This window comes from Sorex fumeus, unplaced genomic scaffold, assembly GCF_029834395.1.
Source record: "Sorex fumeus unplaced genomic scaffold, SorFum_2.1 ptg000026l, whole genome shotgun sequence".
Lineage (NCBI taxonomy): Eukaryota > Metazoa > Chordata > Mammalia > Eulipotyphla > Soricidae > Sorex > Sorex fumeus.
In genome coordinates this window covers 14,733,883-14,756,188 of record NW_026606083.1, presented here as the reverse complement: position 1 = coordinate 14,756,188, position 22,306 = coordinate 14,733,883, and the positions used below count along the sequence as shown (strand labels likewise).

Genomic DNA, 22,306 nt, shown 5'->3' with positions numbered 1-22,306 from the left:
TAGAAAATGATGGGTAAATCAGGGTAGGAGAAGCATGCTGAAAGTAGACTATAGACCAAACATGATTGCCACTCAATGCCTCTCTTGCAAAACACAGTACCCAAAAGAAGAGAGAGAGAACCGGGGGAATGTCCTGCCACAGAGACAGGGTGGGACAGGGGGGATGGGGGGGTGGGAGGGATGCTGGGACCCGTGGTGGTGGAGGATGGGCACTGGTGGAGGGATGGGTACTTGATCATTGTATAACTGAAATCCAAGAACAAAATTTTATAAGTCTATAACTGTACCTCATGGTGTTACACTAATAAAAAAATTTAAAAAATAAGATGATGGGTAATCTATTTTTTTGGTTTGAGGGTCACGCCCATTTGTGGTTGGGGGTTACTCTCAACTCAGTGCTCAGGGGACCAAGCAGTGGTGAGGATCAAACCTGGGCTTCCTACATACACAGTAAGTTTTTCTGCACTCTGAGTCATCTCCCCAGCCATAACATTATGCTTTAAAATCTTTCTTTTGTTTATTTATTTTATTTTGGTAATAAAGAAATCCCAGGCACTGGCTTGTATGCGGTCCTCCATTGGGAAAAATTCATTACTAAATATGAAATAACCTCCTAGAAGCTAGAAATGAAAGAACGGAGAAAGCAACAGATGTTTAAAAAAAGCAATTACAATACCCACAGAGGCACTGTCCATCAAGATGATCTACAGAGCCTCAGACATTCTACACATATCATTTACTTTCTGACAAAGTCCCATTGAGGAAAAAGATAAGCCTTAAGAAGTTCAAACAAAAGATACATAAAATTTAAAGCATACCTCAGTACTTGGTGATACAAAAAGAATAAAACATTTTTCTATTACAAAAAATCCATGAATTCCTCCAATCAAGCCCAACAATTTCCAAATATGGTCCTTGCTTTCATGGAGATGTTCAAAGTCTGAGAACTCATGCTTGTATGAGCCAAGAATCTGGAAGAGTGGGAAGGAGAAGGAGGAGAAGGGGGGACAGAGAGAGAGAGAGACAGAGAGAGAGACAGAGAGCTTTATTAATTATAGCAAGGCTGGTTTTAAATACACCCAACTTTCATTTCATTCTGGGAAATCCCATGACAGCACCTGAAACCATTTGAAGCCCAGTTTTCTTTTAGATGCATAAATTGTTGCATGCAATGTCTGGATCAAGGTTAAATAAAATGTGTGTGAGAGGAAAGGAAGCAGACTTTGAACAGCTTCTGTTCATAAGGAGAAAGCCTAAGTGTTTTTCAGAAAAAATGGCTGCATTTTAAGACACTGCAATTTAGCTGAATTTCTCTTCTAGGAGTTTTATCTATTATCTGTTTGCAGATAATGGCTTTATAATAGAGCAATATAATTTACACACACATAGTCATACACACACACGTGAAACTTTTCAACTTTTCATCCGGGATCTATATTCCTTGTGACCCACTGCAATGAAAGAAAACTTTCAATAAATGTTTATACAAGTCAGAAATCTACCAGAAGGCTTTTTCTGAGTGTAAACTTGTCTGCCCAGCAATATTATCAGCTTCTAGGTCCCAAGAGAACACAAGGAAAACATCAGAAATCTTCTCATCCTATCCTACTGGTTGTCTTACCAGTTAGAAAATCATTACATGTCATTGTTTTCCCCCTCCAGGAAAAGGCACTGTAGAAAACAGCTCAGTGGTTTGCAACATTTAGGAAATTGTTGGAAATTAGGAAGGAGAAATTATTTGTAAGATATTGTGTGTACATGTGTTCATGCATATCTGTAGATCTGTACACATGTGCACATGTCTGTATTTATATCTGTACATTTGGGTTCACAGACATAACTCAAAATACATATATCTTAGTCAAACTTTTCCTTTGGATAAAGACATTAGAATGTAGCCACCTAATATTTCTAATTTTCCTCATTTCATAAAATAGGCATCAGACTATACCAAAAAAAAAAAAACAAAAAAGAAGCAATCACAATGCCAGCATGCATTTAGCTCTCTCCCAGAATACATTCAGTTAAAACAAATCACAAATGACTTTTTTGGTTTGCTGGACACCTGCCATGAATTACACAGTGGAATATCTGGGATTTTTAGTTTTGTTTTGTTTTGTTTAACTTCATCATATATTTCCTGCATATTTTTCTTTTATCAATAAATTTTGTCCTTGTCTTTTTTTTCTTTCAGTTAAAACAAACAAAACACTACATAATGAAACCCAAAAATCTGTCTTCTAAATTTCCGGAACTACAGATAATCTTTGAATGCCCAGTTTGAGCAGTCAAACTCCCCCAACCCCCAAATTTACCTCTGCTTTCCTGAGACATGAGGTCAGCAGGAGGGCCCAGGCAGTGGAAGTTCCTTTATTGGTTCCCTGGATCCTAAATAGGTATAGCCCTACAACCCTGTGACCTAGAAAAATCATCCCAAGCCAATAAGCCTTAAGAAATTTCTAGAAAATGAAATTTCAAGGGGCACTAAAAACAACATCTAATAATCTCTGAGCCTCTAAGCAATAAGAGTGACCCATGGTCATTGCCAGAGGCCCGTGGAATTGGGCATTCTGGGTGTTCAGTGAGAGGCTCACAGTGCCTCTGCCATGAGCTATCATGCAAGAGTGTATGAGTTCCTGAGTCTTGGTTGTGTCCTCTCATCTCCAGAAAAAAGAATCTTGGAAAACTGCTATAAAGCTATAAAGCCAGTTTCCTAATATTGATATTTTTTTCTGATGCTATTTAATTGGGCAAGAGAAAGAAAAAAACCTATTTTTTCTTTTCTTTTCCTTTTCCTTCCTTTTTTCCCCCCTTTTTATCTAGCAGCAAAACCGTTTTATTACACAGGTTTTGGGTACACAGTCTGAGGGCCAACATCTTTGTAGATTATACCAGGTTCAGCCCTGAAGTTTAGGTTTCCATCCTCCATTGTACAACTGACCCCTTTAATGTGATAACCCCCTTCCTCTCCCTTTGGGGGACCATTAGTTTGTTCTTATAAGCATTTGCTGTTTATTTATTTATTTTTGGGTTCCATTCATTTGTTTTTGTCTATCAATCACACAGGAATGAAATCGCCTGGTGTTTGGTTTATTTCAGTAAACATATTACCCTCCAGCTCCATCCATGCTGATTACAAAGGCAGAGTTTCACTTGAAAGCTTAATAATGTCTCATGGCAGCTGTATAACCTGTCTCCTGTCCCCATTTCTCTGGTTGTTTCCAACTCTGGACAGTCGTGAATAATGCTGCTGGAAAGGGCAGTGCATGTATGTTGTTGAATTCTTTTTGGCGTGTTCTTTGCGGAGAGGTGGATCATACAGCATTTCTCCGCTCTATTTTCCAGAATGGAGAACCAGTTTACATTCCCACCCACAGGGGCCACTGTTGGTGAGAAATTTGTTTTCTCCGCTTTCCAATGAAATCATTGATGGTGCTATTCTGAGGTGTGGATAGGCGCAAAGGTGCTAATAAGAGAGAATAGAGCAGCCAGAAGCCAACAAGCCCTCCAAAAGCATGGGCATCCTTGGGTTCAAAGGATAGAAAGGAGGAAATACAGTTAACCAGGCTTTGCAGGCCGTGGAACTTTGCATTGGAGTGTATCAGGGGCTTCTGTGCTTAAGGGGAATAAGAAGGGAATAACTTTTTTTCTCTCCTTCCTCCTGGTCTGATTTCCCCATGCCTCCTTCTGACCAAACCCAACAACCATCAGCCTGCGAGGGAGTAGAGGACTCATTCAAGCCCCAGGGTGCAGAAGAGAGAGAGCAGAGAATGGCGTTTTATAATCCACGGCCTCTGAGTTGTAGATTATGGCCACGTGTTTCTGAAAGTTTCCTTCATGCACAATCTACACAGTGAACCCTAAGGCCGGATGTTCATTTCTCTTCTAGGAGAGCTTTGAGAAAGGTCCCATTTATTTCCACAGAAAACACTTCAGCCTCTATTTCCCTGCACAAGCCACAGTATGGTTTTGCCCCAATACCTTAAAAGACTTAAAAGAGGAATTCAAAAGGCTCCATTTCAGATGGAAAATGGTGGGGAAGTTACCTGAGGGATCAGGTGGAGGAGAGCATCCCCAGACAGTGTCCCCACGGCGAGGCCCACAAACAGCTGTAAAATCAGCGGGTAGTTCTCGCAGCCACGGAAAAGGATCAGCGTGGTCCCCAGCATGGAGCCCAGCGTGAGCAGGGCCACGGCCACTGTGCTGTAGCCGTACTCTGGGTCAGAGGGAGATGGAAACACAGTCAGTGCATGGGTCTGCAGGTGAGAACTGCAGGCACTGTCAGGCCAGGCAGAGAAGCCTCTGAAATTCTTTTGACAGTATTACACGGGGCCAGAAGGTTACATTTTTAAGTGAAGACATTAGAGCGTTTCATCAAATAACCCTCTTGCTTTCAAGGTACCTTGACAATCCCTTGTTAAAGGGCAATCAGCACAGCCAAACAAGGCCCTCTTTCACTCCCACCCCAGCTGATTAACTTCTCTGACATTAAACTGCAACATCTGCGGAGGTGAGCAGCTGGCTGATGCCCTCTCAGTGGAACCTTCAGGGGAGGTCTCACATGTATAGATCTGGGACTCCTGGCGTGGCTGTTGGCATCTGATGGATTTTCTTCCCAAAGCTCTAACAAACAAGTTGGATCTGTCAGATCCAATGCATTTATCCATGGTCAGACTGAGCACTCTTGTGGTTGATGTTCTAAGGTTAGGTAACCCTCATTTTGGATGATGACAATAATTTTTAACAATCCCTACATTTATCCTGGGCTGGAGCTATAGCACAGTGGGTAGGGCATTTGCCTTGCACGCAGATGACCTGGCTGACCCGGGTTCGATTCCTCCGCCCCTCTCAGAGAGCCTGCAAGCTAACGAGAGTATCTCGCCTGCACGGCAAAGCCTGGAAAGCTTCCAATGGAGTGTTTGATATGCCAAACACAGTAACAACAAGTCTCGCACTGGAGACGTTACTGGGCCTGCTCGAGCAAATCTATGAACAATTCAAGAATAGTGCTACAGTGCTACATTTATCCTGGTTTTCTAGATTTTTTTGGAGCTGTCATCAGGTGCAACTTTTTAGATTATCTAAGCAAAATCAAATGTGCTCAGTGACTATTTGAAGATTTTATGTGAACAAAAAAATGAAACACCCCACCATACTAGCCCTAAAGAGATAAGATGAGGTGATGCATGCTTCATTTAAAGTGGAAAGCACTGGAAGAGCGTGCCAAAGAATTTCCTGAAGTTCACAGCCTCATTTGCAGCCACACGACCTCTTACACCCTACCTCACTTACTTAAAAGTATCACGCATTTGTTTAGTTTCTAACATACTTGCTTGTATTCTCTTATATTTGGCTTAAAAGGCTCCAGAATGAAATACAACAATCTTCACACACTTTCCTCTTATTGTGGTAGGAAGGTGCTCCCTGGTGGGATTGGTGTTTGAATACTATCTGTAATGAACTATGTGAACTACTTTTATGAAAAGAAAATATATACAAAAATAAATAAATATATATATTGAAAAAAAGTGGGAAGCACAGGGGCGAGAGAGCATGGTGGAAAGTTTCTCGCCTTGCCCGGTGCTGACCCTGGTTAGATTCCACCACTCCATATGGTCCCCTGAGTCCCACCAGGAATGATCCCTGAGCACCTACAGGAGTGGCCCCAAATCCAAATGTGTGTTTGCATGTGTATGTGTGGATAGATGATAGATAGATAGATAGATAGATAGATAGATAGATAGATAGATAGACAGACAGATAGATAGATGGGCAGCTCAATAGTTCATCTCCTTGAAGTTCATTCATGGTTCAGAATCACAATGAGAGCAAACCAGGGCACCTACGAGCTTCCTGAATGTGTCTCTCTCTCCCAACCTGGCATAATACCTGGTGAACAGACCACATGAAAATCACCTTAAATTCCAGTGGTAGTGGTGGTGGTGAGGAAATCCCACACAAGATCCATTGAAATTATGCTCTAGAAATTTCTGGGGAACAGTTTCCAAATAAGTTATACCCTCTAAAAAGTTTAGAAAAATATGGCTGTCTCCCATTTCAAATGTTATGTTTTTAAACTAACGAGGAAAAATTAAACAGGCCTTTCGGAATGTCCCCAGCACCCCAAATGAGCCCTCCCTGAGCACAAAACCAGGAATAAGTCCTGAGCACTGCTGTGTATGGCCCAAAAAGAAAAAGAAAAAAAGTGAAGTGCTTAGAAGCATATGCGCTAGACGGCGAGTATCCACCATCTACTCTGCTTACCTATGCCTTATGCATTCTCCCCCACATTTTTCTGTTTTGTTTTGTTTTGTTTTGGGGGGGTCAAATCTGGTGAAGCTTGGGGGTTACTTCTGGCTCTACACTCAGGAATTACTCCTGGCATTGCTCAAGAGGGGACCCTTTGGGATGCCAGGATTGAACCCAGGTCGGCTATGAGCAAGGCAAATGTCCTCACTATGCTATCGCTCCAGCCCCCACAATCCCTTTCTAAGAGAATGAGGACTTACTCTCAAGAACCGTGGGTGGCAGCTTTGCTTGTGGAGTAATCCGAGGCCGCTGGCAAGAGCAGCTGAGCAGTTGCTGGATGATCCCTGGACTCATTTGCTTAAAGTCTTCCTTAGAAATGGGCGCAAGGCTGCTTTGTAGGTAGATCTCCACCAGCTGCCGGGCAGAGAAGCAAGTCTGCGTGGGAAAAACTCTTTGTTATGACTCTCAGCTCTGACCCAAAAGCATCATGAGCTGCCAAGCTGGAGGAAGAGCAAGATTCTAACGAGATTTGCTAAGGCAATGAAGCCATCCTCCACACTTTTCCCTCTTTCATCCATAAATAATTCCAAGAAAATGATTTCAAATTGCTGATCAAAGACAACAGGGTCTCACTTCCATTCTGAGTACTAAATAATAGTAGCAATACTAATAGCAATACTACCATTAAATAATGCTGAATAGCATGAGTTCGCAAGGTACTATTTCCTGAACACTAAAACTGTTTTCCACACTGTACTGAATGTACTCCTCCCAACATCCTAAGGAAATGTTAATGCCTTTGTTATTTTTCAGTGGGGATAGACTTGGGGCGATCGGGGTGGGTGGGGCCTCTCAGGTGATACTCGGGAGTCTCGGAAGCACAATGTAAGGACCAAACATACAGTACTGCTTAGATCTAAGGGTGCTAGGGTTAGCAGGACACCTCAGAAGTACTGGGCACTTCCAGGGCTGTATCCAACGATACTCAAAGGGACCTTGTGGCACTGAGGGTCAAACCTGTGATAGGTGCACCCTGGCCCCAACCCTAACTTCTGCCTTTTCCAAGCACCTCAAAAGGGACAGTTTTTCACAAGCCAGCTAAGACTGAGTACCAGGAGCTCTGAGATTATGAGGTTACTGTCTTTAATAATCTTGAGCCTAGGTTGACGTGTGTTTTTCAGAGCCAATTAAAGTAACTATTTAAAAAAACTGAACTGTTAGCCTGCTGGAGTGCGGACAATAAATGCTAGGACTATCCTGTCAATATTGGCACATGGCTAACATGGGTTTGATCCCAGTGCCCCTCATGGTCCTAAGCACCACCAGGAATGATCCATGAACACAAAGTCAGGAGTAGGTCTTAAGCACCAGGAGGTGTGACCCCAAAAACAAACAAAAAAGGTGACTAGTTTTAGAGGAGGTATGCCCAAAGTAGGTGATGCCTACATTTAAACAAAAAAAGAACACCCTGTTCTTTATGCAAATGGTGTCTCCAGCATACAAATATGATTTCCACCTAAGATCTAGGCCTGAAGAGGTAGTTAAGGAAAGTTTCCCAGCAAAACATTAATATAGGTGTTGATGTTAGTCTCTTTTGGCTAACTACTGTAAGCATGAATTTGAAAGAATGTGCTTGATATATGCCTCTCTCTCTATATATATAATATATATATATATATATGCCCAAAGTAACAGAAATTCACTCTAAAAGGCATACAATAGTGGGACAGAGGGACAGTACAGGAGATAAGGCACTTGGTTTGCATGCGTTCAACCCTGATTCAATCCCTGGAACCCCATATGGTCTGTGGAGTACTGCTAAGAGTGATCCCTAAGCACAGAGCCAGGAGGACACTTAGCACCACCAGATACGCACCACCAGAATCCCCCAACCAGATGGGTATCGTACCTAAAAATATGATGTACTACCCAGTCATGTGTTTATAATTAAGGGAACAATATCAAGTATTGTTTGAGTAACATTAAAAATATTTTTCTCTTTTAAGATACAGATTCTGCTCAACAGGAATATTGCTGATCTGAGATACAGATAATAAAAATAGCTTTACTTATTTAAATAAATATTTCCCAATAAGAACATTGTCAAGCACACAGCATATGTCATCAGACAACATATAGATATTCATATTGCGTATGCATTATATATGGTTATGTGTATACATGGATGTGAGGATATATATAGATCTCTCTCTATATATATATGTATATCCTCAGTTTTGTGAACTTAATAAGCTCTAAGCCTCAACTTCCTCATTTGTAAGATGAAATAACCTAACTCCATTAGTTGCTATAAGACTATAACTACAAGGTAATATATTTTTTGAAATGTCAGTATCGTACATGAAGTAAAGACTTAAAAAATGTAAATAATTCTCATGGAACACCAATTGGGGGGAATTTTTAATAACTAGAATTGAGGAGATTCTATAATCAAAATCTGAAAAATGATGGATTCAGTAAGATTAAAGAAATTTATTTACTGGCTGCTTTCCCCAGCACCTCAATATTCTAATGCATATCCCAGTATTTCCCAAATTTTTGTAACCACAGCACCCCATTTAAAGAAACATCAAGATAGACTTGTGACTTAAGTTTGGAATGCACTTGAGAAAATACTGATATGGATATGATTACTAGCTCAAATAGCTCTCCTACTTAAAAACTCAGTACTGCCTACTGCACAAACATTCCTGTTTCTTATAGCCCAAAGTAGTCTGTTTTAGAGTTCAATCTAGGTTGAAAATGTTAATTCATTATTCAAAGTATTTATGTCCTTTCTCTACCTTCCCAACCTCTGTAAGCTCCACAGAAGTTTGTGTCTTTTTACCTCAGTACTGTGCCCCTTATTCCCATGATGATGAGCAGCTCAGAGTAAATGCTTAAGCTACATTTGTTGGATTAAGCATACATTCTATTTAGATTTAAGAAAGGAAAGGTTAATTGATCATTTTCTCTCAACATAAATAATATGTATTTTATAGAAATATGTGTAATTCTTAGTCCCAAAAAATCTTGTTTATGTTTTCAGAGATCCGTGATAGAGAGGAAAAAAAAAACACATAAGCACTCTATGGAAATAATTGATTTTACATTTTAGGAAACACACACTTTCATTTAACTTTTCTATAAGTCTTCTAGAATGTTCATAACTGGGATTCCTTGACAAGAACGGTTGAGGGTGTGGTAAGAATAACGGCAATACCTGATCCCAGGAATCTGGACCATCCTCTGCCTCTTGGTTCCAGGAAGTAGGACGATTAGGGGAATCCCAAGCAGGAACTCCTACATTGTTCTCTTTTCTTTGAAGCCGGTGACTACTATCCTTTCTGACACAGGTATTTTGGGCCCAGAGAGTATTGAGGAGTAGTTCTAGTTCTAGAAATTTCATACAAAATGTGGTGTCATGTAGTATAAAGACAGAACGGTCACGATTTCACTGGGTATTTTACTAAATAAAATTGGTCCTGATACCATGTCAAGATTTCATCCTGAAGGAGAATAAAGGTAATTCTTTCTTCTAATAGATATGGATTCCCTCCCAAGATCCTGACCGGCTTTGGGAACAGAATTTATATCACCAAGTGATCCCCAACATTGTCATTCCTGGTAATGATGAAATGGGCAATTCCATTAAATAGAGAGACTTTATGGAGTCAGATGATTCCTTTTTCTAGGTGTCAATAAAAATATAAACAAAAGATGACACTGGCTTCATCCATATAAAATATATTCCCTTATGGCTCTAGTAGATTATCTATAATTTGAATGTAATAAATCGAGCAAAGTATGTTTCTCTTCAGTATTTATGCAGAGAGTAGAAATGAAAAGAAGCTCAGATTGAAGAGATAAACTAGAGCTTGTTTCCCAAAGCTCCTGTGACAAGGTAGCCATCTCCCTATCAAAAACCTCAAGGTCTGCATAATCCCCAGGGTAAAACAATTTAGATCTTTTAGATAACAAGACTTCAGTGTGCCCAGGAAAGAATAGAACAGACAATTGTCAGGATTTTACTCTGTAGTTTAAGGGTGCCTGATGACTGACTATGTGGAATATCCTCTGCTCTTAAAATTTCTTAAATTTTCATGGGCTTACTAAGTGTCCTTAAATATAGGTAAATATAGTCTCTGTCAACTTAAACAATGGCTCACAGGTTGGGAGCCAGAGTTGGGATGTGAAGGGCCAGCCTGTATCTTAAAGGGCCAGCCTGTAAACTCACTAAGGGCTGCTCAGGTGACCCTAAAGCTTGAACATCTTCGTATTTTTGTCTCATTCTCTGGCACAGGCCCAGCTGGATGGAGGTTAAAGGTGCCAGTCCTATTGGCTTTACTGTGGTAAATTGCCACATTATAGGCTCTAGTTTAGTTCCCCATTGGAATTTTTTTAAAAGGTCATTGATTAAAAGGTCAGGGAATAATTAAATATAACAATGAATTTTTATATGAATCTATTTGCTTGTGAATAAAATATCTCTTTTCCTAAATGCTATCTCAGTGAAAGGAGAAATTACAGAGTTGCTGCAATATTTTTATTAAAATGACTAGTTTTCAATAAAAATATCTAATATTTGCAAATAAATGGGAAGGTGTGGCTCAAATTGAGGGTGGGGTGTAAAGGAAGTAATAAATAAATGCATCTTTCCAAGAAACTGGATTTAGCAAAGTACTTCAAAGAAGTATTATAAATATGCTGAACATAAAATTGACTCATGGCATGTAAAAGAACATTAATACACTTAATTAATAACCACCTTCTCCATTGGATGATGGAATCCAGAAAATTAACGTGAGAAGAAAAAGCTTTCAATAAAAAGTTAATAACTCTTCAAATAGAATGTGACATAAAATAACTCCTGTGCAATGCCGGGCGTAACCCCCCCAAAAAACAAGAAATACAAAGTGAAGCTTTTTACAATAAAAAAGTAATGACCCAAATGGTAAATTGAGTCCATAGGAAAAATAGAGAACATTATAAGCATAAATATGTGAATTACTATTAAAAACATCAATCAGAACTTTTCTCTAAACTATGAAATAAAGCACTAGATGTTAAAAAATACTTTCAACTAAAGAGAGTCTTCTTTCAACATTATAAACTCGGTAAGAGTGCAGTCCTGGGGACAGAGTGATAGTATAGTGGGTAGGTCATTTGCCTTGCAGATGGCCAATCCAGGTTTAATCCCTGGCATCCCATATGGTCCCCAAGCACTGCTAGGAGTAATTCCTGAATGCAGAGCCAAGACTGATTCCTGAGCATTGTGGGGTGTGAGCCAAAAAGCCAAAAGAAGAAGAAAAAAGAACACAATCCATAGTCATGATTATCTACCAATAATAAACAGGAGTTATTCGCCAAATTAATTCATATTAGAAGTAAATATAGGCATAAAATTGTAATGAGGAGAAATTATTTTCATTTGGAGATATTATATATGAAAACCCTCAGGTACAAAAAAATTAAAGATCTATCATGGTTATTCTAACAGGTAAAGTCTAGAGCTATGTGAGGGACAGCGAGATAGTACAGGAGGTAAACTTTTTATCCTATAGCTGGGCATTTTGCTAATGTTAGTTTAAGAAAACAAACCAGGAAAACCTTAGAAACAATAATGAAAGCTAATCCTGCCAGACATTGTACTACAAAGTCACTATAAGTAAAACAGAATATTACTGACACATAAAGAGACAGATACAGCAATATAATTGAATAGAAAATAAAAATATATCTAATACCTATATCACAGATTTATATTATAGCAGCATCTCAAATCCGAGGAAGAATTCACAGGAAACTGTATATTTATATAAGAAAGATAGGATCAACTCCTCACAGCACACACCAAAATTCACTCAAAAAGGTTCCAAAATGAAAACATGAAAGTACTAAAAGAAAGCACATCAAAATTCAAGAGTGTTATGAGAAAGGTTTGATTTGTTTAGATAAAGATATAAAGCATCTGGGACATGACTGATTCCAGGTCTAGGCAGGAAATACACAAGATCAACCTGCAATATCTTATTCTGGAGAGAAGAAGGGATCTGTTTCAATGATTTTGTCAAAAGGATGTAAGAATCCACTTGAGTAAGGTTCCACTCTTGGGAAAGACAATGGGAGCACCAATTAGTATAAAATGTCAGTAGAATGAGAGATATCTAATCACAGTGACTCAAAAAGAAAAGCTCATTGTTCTTTGCAAAACAAAATGAGATGTGTGCTAAAAAAGGGTAAAAGAACAAACATGATGGCCTCTCAGTATCTGTACTGCAAATCATAATGCCCAAAAGGCAGGGGTGGGGGGAGACAGAGACAGAGACAGAGACAGAGAGACAGAGAGAGAGAGAGAGAGAGAGAGGGAGAGAGAGAGAGAGAGAGAGAGAGAGAAATCAAAAGTGCTTGCCATAGAAGCAGGCTGGTAGCAGGAAAGATACGGGGAATATTGGTGGTGGGAAATGTACACTGGTGGATATGGGTGTTGGAACATTGTATGACTGAAACCTGATCACAAAAGCTTCCCAACTACCTCTCATGGTCATTCAACAAAAAATAATAATAAATTATAAAAAAGAAAAGAAAAATGCAAGGAAACTAGGTCATTATTTTGAAAAGTGGTAAATCACACAATAACATACCGTTGGGACTGAAGAGATAGCACAGTGGGTAGGATGCTGCTTTGCTTGCAATTGACCTGGGTTTAATCTCTAACACCCCATATGGTCCCCCACATCCCACCAGGAGTGATCCCTGAGTGGGAAACCAGGAGCAACTCTGAGCACAGCAGGTTATGGCCCCCAAACCGAAACAAACAAAAAAAGAGAACGTACTATACCCTGCTGACATGCTGGTGGAAGGGGAAAGGTAGTATTACAAGTACCACTGTCACTGTCACTGTCCTCCCATTGTTCATTGATTTGCTCAAGCGGGCCCAGTAACATTGTGAGACTTGTTATTACTGTGTTTGGCATATCAAATTTGTCATGGGTAGCTTGACAGGTTTTGCCGTGCTGGTGAGATACTCTCGGTAGCTTGCTGCGCTCTCCAAGAGTCTTAAAAAATTAATAATATTGCAAATCACAATAGCTCAATAAAAAGAGCTGATTATAGTCATTGTAACACTAATAAAACAATAAAATAAAAAGAATGATTATTTTCCTTAGAAGCAATAAAATAAATTTATGATGAGGGGGAAGTTTTTTCATTAGAGGAGAGTTATACTAAAACAATGAAGAAAAAAAGTAGATTAGAAGCTCCTTTTTTGGTTTGCTTGGTTAGATTTTGGGCCACACTCCACTACAGTCAGGGCTACTCCAAGTTCTGTGCTCAGGAATTATTCCTAGTGGGCTTGGGGACGATGTGGGACACCAGGTATGAAATCAGATCAACAATTTTCAAGGCTTTTTGCACCATTACTATTTCTCCCTCTGGCCCCAGAAGTTCACCTGTTTAATAAGTTCTAAGTAATCAATCTGGCGAGGCTTATCAACAGATTAAAATTCCTCAGAATGATACAACCCAATGTTATTTATCTCCTGAATTAAGGTCCAGACTATAAGAAAGAGCTCTTAAACAAACAACCCAAAGCTATCAAGTCTCTCTATATGACAAGCAATATACATGAAGTCCATGTGAACCAATCAGCAAAGTCCAGATGGAACACACCACTCTCTTTTTTTCCCCAAGGAAAAAATTTCAATAGAGATAGCAGAAGGGGCCAGAGTGATAATACAGGCAGTAAGGCCTTGCATGAGACTGAACATAGTCCAAATCCCTGGCACCATATATGGTTCCCCAAGTATTACAACCTATGTTTATGACTTCACACAGCCAGGAATAGGCCCGAAGCATCGCTGGGTGCAGTTCAAATGCTCCCCACTACAACACACACACAAATAATGGATGGGTGGCATAATATTCATAAAAGAAACTTAAGAGACATAAAACCATTTGAATTTTAACAGAATTTTTTAGCACCTGATGCAGAAAAATATGAAATATTTTTAAATCAGAAAATATGAAAAGAAATAGAATTTTACTGATATAGTATAAACCACTACTAATTTTTAATTGTGGTATTGGTAAAAAGATGAATTTATTGATAAAATGATTTTTATAAAATTATTCTCTTTTAGACATTTATACAAAAACATCTACAGAGTGATTATCAGAGCCTGGAAAGCTACTCTTGGTGTATTTGAAATGCCAAAAACAGTAACAACAAGTCTCACAATTTGTTTGAGACGTTACTGGTGCCTGCTCGAGCAAATAGATGAACAATGGGAGGACAGTGCTACAGCGCTATCTGCATTTAAAAAATCTGAATAAAGGGAAAGGGTAGAGATTTATATAGAACAAAAATTAACAATTGCTGGTGATTTTTGATGCCAGATACTGCATATACAGGTGCATGATATCACTATTTTCACTTTCACTTATATTTTCAAATCTCCATATTAGATACACTTTAAAAAATTACTTAAAACAGGCATACTTTATCATCTTTCCAAAATACAAACATAGCAACAGAACTCTAAATCAAACGCAGCTGTAGAGAAAGTGTTCTCTGCCTGTCCGTGCTGCATCCACTGGACTGAGATAATAGTGATTCTCCAAAGTGGAATTCTGGGTTCTCAAAGGAAAATGCAGCTTATTTTGCCCAAATGGATGGCATTGAACATTTCTAATGAGTGATTATTTGGGCATTTTTAACCAGGCTCCCAAGAGAATCAGCAAAACACAGTACAACTTACATCTAACTGTATTCTGTACTATAGCCAGAGGTCTCTTCCTAGCTCTTAGGAAGAGCAAGTGACACACATTTTCCCATAAGTTGAAAAGTGGAATCACTGCATTCCTTCCACCGAAATAAAAACTCTATGACAAAACCCTATTACTCCAAGTCACAATTCCTATTTCTCAGAATAATAAAAATTATTCTCACCATACCACGCCTTCCCCAGACCCAACCACTGATTAGGATAGCTGGGCACCATGATTTAATTGTATTTCAACTTTCATCTTAACAGAAAATCCAAATGAATTATAGAAAGACACATCTGGCGTTCAATTTGCTGAACAAACAAGTTGGTAACAACAGCTACATTGTTAAGCTTTGGCTCTTGTGCCCTTGCTGCACATTGGAAGATCTATTCCAAACAGGAGGCTCTTCTGGCCCCATGGCTAAACTCCTACCTTATTTTATGCTGCAACTTCCCAAGAGAAAGTGTTTTAGAAACAGTAAAAACCTTTAGGAGACATACTTAGAAACCCTAGTGTGCAAAGCAGGCCATTTTGATGCAGTTAAAAAAAATTTTTTAACTTTTAATACCTTGAAAGGGAAAGAAAGGAAGGAGGGAGGGAGGGAGGAAGGAAGGGAGGGAGAAAGAAAATGTGTAAAGCCAACATTTTGAATCCATTTTGATAACTCAGTCTGGCTCAGAGTCTCCCCAATTTGGCAGTCACGAATGTAGCCAAGATGACTATTTCATGTTACTTTTCTTTCAAATTAAGTGACTTTCATGGAACCCAGGGAACTACTACTAAACCTCTTGCTCCGTTTAGAGTATCAGTTCATCATTCTACACAATATTTTCCCCCAAACCCTGAAGCTAGCACTAAGATCAAGTATTCAAGTTTTTAGCTGACATGCAGTTCACAACCCACCCTACTCCCAACACCACACCACATGACACACACACACACACACACACACACACACACACACACACACACACCCCTCTGCAGGGATAATTCTTCCTTTGTTGCTGGAATCACTTCTTCATCCCCTACATATCCTAGCTGTTTGCCCCCAAAAGGCCACCTGAGCTAAGACTAAATAGTGTTGAAAACAAAACCAGAACAAAGTTAGCCATCAAAGAAGTTTTCATCTTTGCTCTTTGATACTGTTTAGGTAATATGTGTGAACTTGGAATTAAAGTCCTGGAAAACATACTTACGGGAGAGGTGGAGAGTATTTGTACTATTCAAGGAAGTGAAAATGTATTCTGTGAAATAGTCTGGGGAAGGCAAGTGTCTTTGTCCCAGACAAACCCCTTGGAGGGATAAAGCAATCACAGTGGCAGCCAGCTGGGGAAGGGTATTTTCGTCGGCACCATTACTGTTCAGGATTCCAGACTGTTCCAGCAATGTTCTGGTTTCCATACACTAAAATCAGGTACAAAATCAAGAGAGGACAACATTAGCTTCTGAAGTTATTTTGATCCAAAGTCATCTAGATCTCCCCTCCGACCCTAAAACAATCACCAAGAAATGATTAATTTCAAAATGCATGGGGTGTTTGTGGGAATATGGCCAAGAATAAATTCTGTTCTACACGTTACCATAGATATAATGGATATAAATCCCCTAAATTCCTAGGTTGAAATCACAGTCACTAATATGAGGGCATTGAGGACTGGGGTTTATTCATGATCTTTGAAGTTGAGTAGGTCTAGAGGGGTGAGGCCCTCACAAATGGAATTAGTGCCCCATTTCAGGGAACCTATCCTCCATTCAGCATCAAGAACCAGAGATCAGATGCCTGTCGCTGACCCTGTATGGAGGCTCATGCCTGACAGCAGCTCTCCAGAGAGCCTTGGTCTGAAACTTCCCAATCTCCAGAACCACGAGAAATAAGTTTCCATTGTCCATAGCCACCTTTACAGGGGTTATTTTATTATAGAGACCCAACAGGCTAAGACTCATGCTAACAAATTATTTAAGAGAAAGAAAACCCATTTCCTGACTCCCTTGCAAAAGTATGAGTGACTTCTCAATGAATTATTTGGGAAAAGACAGTTTTAATAATCGTATATTCGATGAACTTTAGCTGCTTAAACTTGCCACGCGGTGCAGAAGAGGTAAAAGAAAAGGTTCGCTGGGACATTCACAAAGAGCACAGGGGAAAGAGTAGCTATTCTAACAGGGAACAGGAGGGAAGGGGAAATACCACTAGGGATCCCAGAGCATAGGCATGCAAGTGAAAACCATAGGTTGGGGAGGTGGCTCAAAGGACTGAACACAGGCTTGGCATTCAAGAGTCCTAGGTTCAATCCCTGGCACCATATGATCCCCAGAGGAGAGGGGAGAAGAGAGGGGACAGGACTGGAGGTGAGTAAAGAGGAGGGGAGAAGGTAGGGAGGGAAAGAGAGGGGAGGAGGGAAGGAAGGAAAAGGAGGGGAGGAGGAAGGAGAAGAAGAGAGGGGAGAAAGTAGGGAGGAAAGGTGATGGGAGGGAAGGAGAGGAGGTAGAAAGGGAAGGGGAGGGGAGATGAGGGAAGGAGGTAGGGAGAGAAGAGATGGGGAGAGGAGGGAAGGAGAGGAGGTAGAAAGGGAAGGGGAGGAAAGATGAGGGGAGGAGATAGGGAGGGCAGGGGAGGGGAGAGGAGGGGAAGACATAGGAAGAGGAAGAGAGGGGAGGGGAGGAGAGGGATGGGAGGAAAAGGGAGGGGAGGATGTAGGAAGGGAAGGGGAGGTGAGGGGAGAAGGTAGGGAGGTGAGGGGAGGAGGTAGGGAGGGAAGAGGAGGGGAGAGCAGAGGAGGAGAAGAGGTAGAGAGGGAAGGGGAAGGGAGGGGAGGGCAGAGGGAGGAAAGGGGAGGGGAAAGGAGGTGAGGAGATAGAAAGGAGAGGAGAGGGGAGGGGAGGGCATGGGAGAGGGGGAGAGGAGGAGGTAGAGAGGAAAGGGGAGGTGAGGGGGGAGGGAGGGAGGGAGAGAGGGAGGGAAAGGAAGGGGAGAAGAGAAGGTAGGAAGGGAAGGAGAGGGAAGGGGAAACTGCTAACTCGCATCAAAGCTACCCACTGCTCTGCTGAGATAGCTGATGATTAAAAACATCTCTTCCAAATTGATCCATCCTTCTCCTTCCCTGGCCAAAATACAAGGCAAACTGCCACACTGTACTCACGCTCCATTGCACACTGTGGAACTTAGTCCAAAACTGTGAGTCACACCTATTTAAATGCTCAGGAAATGCAGAGGGATGAAAGCTGTCCCGTCATCCACCCAACCACCTACCCAACTCGTGGCTAAGTCTCCTATGATCATGAGTTATTCTCTTTCCCCTTTCCTGAAGTTCTGTCACCAACCGCCTTTGACTGAAATCCCTGAAATGCTTCACTCACTTAGGATGCCTCAAACATTTTTGGTCTAACTCCAGGCTTGCTTTGCCCTTCTTACCTGGTTTCTTGAAGGTTCAAAGTACTTCCAGGTGAGGGCCAGGATATCTTCGGTTTCATTCTGAGACAGGAAGGAAGGGTCTTCATCCTGCCGGAGCCTAAGAAGGCCACGCAAGTAAAAGTCATATCCTTCGTGACTCATGTTGAGTTTGGAGGAGCAGACTTCTTCCCGGTGAATAATGTAATAGAGGAGAAGAAGCGACAGCCTCTGGGCCACTTCCTCTCTGGGTGGCCCTTCAGAATCTCCTCCAGCCATGAGTAACAGAGCATCTGGCTCAAAGCACTGTGCAAAATAAGGAAGGAACAAAAACGCTTTGCAAACACACTGGGTTCTCAACAACACAGGTTTGAAGTGAGCAAGTCGGTCCACTTCCATGGAAATCTTTGTAAATGTCAGGTTTTGATAAACACAGTTTGCAACTATAAATATATTTTGCAACTATAAATATATTCTTTATTTCTTGTGATTTTCTAAATCACGGTTCCTGCTCTGTGGTTAACTTTATTCTAATAACGTATGCCATGCATATCACAGAGAAAAGATGCATCCATCAACTCTCTCATGGATTAAGACAGAATTATGGTCAACTTTGAGCAGACAAAGTTCTGCTCAAATTGTCTCTGTGTTGGGGACACCCCTAATTGCCACTCCTTATTCGGGGTCAACTGTAGGACCACACCACAAGTCTTTGCTGCTTATCATTGTGGGAGGAGGGACGGGAGAAAAGCCAGATCCAAGTAAGAGAGGTCAGGCTTCCCTCCTTCTTGGGAGGCCTTTGCTGAGAGCTGTCTACCCTTCCTCCCTGTGCAACTGCAGAACTACAAGTTGTAGGTTAGCTGCTTTAGGGAGCTTGGTCCTTCCATTATTCATTGATTTGCTCGAGCGGGCCCAGTAACATCTCCATCATGAGACTTGTTGTTACTGTGTTTGGCAAATTGAATACATCACGGGTAGCTTGCCAGGCTTTGCCGTGCAGGCGAGATACTCTCAGTAGCTTGCCGGGCTCTCCGAGAGGGGCGGAGGAATCGAACTCCGGTCAGCCATATTGGTCGCTTGCAAGGCAAACGCCTTACCTCCTGTGCTATTGCTCCAGCCCGCTTTAGGGAGCACCCCCTACCATTGGAAATAGATGCCCCCCTCCAACCCAGAAAGAGAATAAAAGCCAATGTGTCAGCATGAGGGTCACTGAAAAAGTTTCCATGGGCACTTTCACAGGTATTAGGAAAATGGGTGGAATTATTTTAGCAGTGGAGTTTAATTGCCACTTTAGGGCTGGGGACTGGCTCCATGTAGAACACCTGCCTGGCAAGAATCACACCTAGGTTCTATCTCCACAACACACACACACACACACACACAGAAATACACACACACAAGCACACGGACACAGACACACATGCATACACACGAGCATAAAGTTTCTAGTTGTGCAAAGCAAGGTTTTAGATTGCTACAGAATTATAGAATGTTTTTCACAAGCAACTTGACTCTGTGTGTTGAGCTACATCTTGGGGACCTGGTGCAGATCCCACACCACCACTGGGATGAGACACTCTCCCAGGGGCCCTAGTAGCTGCAGGCAAGTGACAGTTTGGGCAATCTGTCTGTTACTCTCTTCACAGCTTTTGTTTTTGTTTCTTAGGGCCACTTCTGACAGTGCCCAAAGCTTACTCCAGACTCAGAAATAATTCCTGGTGGTGCTTGGGGGGGGGGGGGCAATGGGATGCTGGGGATGGAATCTGGGTCAATCCCATGCTAGGTGAGAGCCTTACCCACTGCGCTATTGCTCTGGCCCTACATCAGTTTTTTTTTCTTTTTTTTGCTTTTTGGGTCACACCCATATATGCTAAGGGGTTACTCCTGGCTCTGCACTCAGGAATTACTCCACTCCTGCAGTGCTCGGGGGGACCATATGGGATGCTGGGAATTGAACCCGGGTGAGCCGTGTGCAAGGCAAACGCCCTAGCCGCTGTGCTATCACTCCAGCCCCCCGGTTTTCTAATATGACTGTCTATGAGATTTTTTCCTCTCTCACCCCATGAGCACAGGACCCACAGGAATGGGGTTTCATCTGCTTGGTGTGCTTCTATTATCAGTGCTCACCCAGTGCCTGGTACTAAATGTGCTTTCCCTGCTCCAAACATAAGCTCTGAACCCATCGATAAAGTGAAAGTGTAGCCCCTTCATCAGGTTGCTCACTTTCTTCTCCCCCTGCAGCCCTCCCCTGCCCCCAGTCTGGTATGAAGCGAGGCTGACTCAGAGCCTAGAGATCAGAGGATTCCGGACGCCATCAATAAGCACATGGCATAACTAGAGTGTTGGGTGATTCACTGGCTGGACAGTCAGGTGCCCATCAGGCTGTGGAAGGTGCTGGGGAGGTAGAAAAAAAGACCACTAATGACAGCAGACATCGGGCTTCCAAAAGGATACCAGACCAGGCGTGTTGAGGGCACACTGTGTTCCTATAGCTACTCTATGTCCCCTCATCCATTTGTGGCTGTTCCTCCACAGTTTGCTGCCTATTGCTCTGAGCAGAATGAGAAAGGAGTGACGTGGGGCAGCCAACTGGATAAGATCCGTCACCCTCCAGCTGTCCCTAGTGAACAGGTACAAGGAACCATCAGGTGTGGTGAGGGAGGTGAACTATTTCTGACTCTGAGAAGTTGTAGAGGGCTCGCATGGTGGCACAGAAGCCAAGGGGCCTGCCTTGCATGCAGTTGACCCAGGTTCAGAAGGCATGTTCCTGCTCCTTCTATAATCGCTGCACCTCCCATTAGCAGAAGGCGCATCACCAGACAAGGCAGCTCTTGGGGCCATGCAGAGAGTTAGTGGGGACCGGACTTTCCACTTCATTACCCATACGCTGGTTGGAGTTGCTGACGTTTCCAGCTGTGACTTGGGCACTGTGTGAGTGGATGTCAGTGAAATGTTGCAAATGCTGCTGCCTCACAGGCTTTAAGATCCATCCATGGAGCTGGAGCTATAGTACAGCAGGTAGGGCATTTGCCTTGCAAGTGGCTGACCCGGGTTCGATCTCCAGCATACTATATGGTCCCCTGCATACCACCAATAGTAATTCCTGAGTGCAGAGCCAGGAGTACCCCTGAGCATCACCGGGTCTCTCTCTCTCTCTCTCTCTCTCTCTCTCTCTCTCTCTCTCTCTCTCTCTCTCTCTCACAAACACACACACACACACACACACGATTCATCCATGTACCTGCCACAAAGGTAGGGAGTGGGATGGGGTGGTGTGGTGGGTGGGACACTGGAAACAATGGTGGTGGAAAATGTGCACTGGTGGAGGCGTGGATGCTGGAGCATTGTGTGACTGAAACATAATCATGTACATTTGCAACTGTATTTCATGGTGATCCAATAAAATTTATTAAAAAAAATCCATCCAGGGCCCTGAAGCTGGTGCAGGCATTTTTTTGTAAAAAAAGAAAGGACTCATTCAGGCATAATCCATTGATTTGCCTCTTAATCATGTCAGGTGGAGCAGAAGGTTTCAGGGAGAAAACACAGATTATGTCATTCTTTTTGAAGGCTTAATAATAAGAGGGTTTGGGGGAATAAAATTTAATGCAGAAAGTCAACTTAAGCCCTCCCCAACTTAAAATACAAGAAGCCTTAACCAATTTAAGATACAAGAAGCCCTCCTTAATAAATTAACTGGATAACCAGAATAGTTGATAGAATTTTCTAGAGCATCAAATCTTGATGCTCAGTTCAAGTTCAAGTTCAGCTTTGCATATGCCAATGGAGGGCCCTGGGGATCAAAAGCAAAGGTGATAAGTTATTCCACCGTGTCATTTAGTTGGCGATTGCCAGACCTGTAGGGTTTTTAGCTCCAAAGAGATTTAAAATTTGATTTGA

General features: G+C 41.8%; 1 protein-coding gene across 3 annotated transcripts in view; it reads right to left on the bottom strand.

Moving 5' to 3' along the window:
- The window catches only part of SLC39A12 (solute carrier family 39 member 12), a 75,884-nt gene extending 57,175 nt beyond the window's left edge, over positions 1-18,709 (bottom strand). For 2 of the 3 annotated variants that reach the window (XM_056114623.1, XM_056114621.1), the window contains exons 1-6: positions 18,431-18,709; positions 16,215-16,422; positions 9,473-9,645; positions 6,510-6,684; positions 4,047-4,216; positions 819-971 (exon numbers count right to left, since the gene is read on the bottom strand). In XM_056114623.1, coding sequence (XP_055970598.1) covers positions 819-971; positions 4,047-4,216; positions 6,510-6,684; positions 9,473-9,645; positions 16,215-16,422; positions 18,431-18,685 — 1,134 coding nt within the window. In that variant the 5' untranslated portion in view covers positions 18,686-18,709. The remainder of the gene's footprint in view (positions 1-818; positions 972-4,046; positions 4,217-6,509; positions 6,685-9,472; positions 9,646-16,214; positions 16,423-18,430) is intronic. The other variant, XM_056114622.1, reaches the window with a different exon arrangement.
- Positions 18,710-22,306: the final 3,597 nt, after the last annotated feature.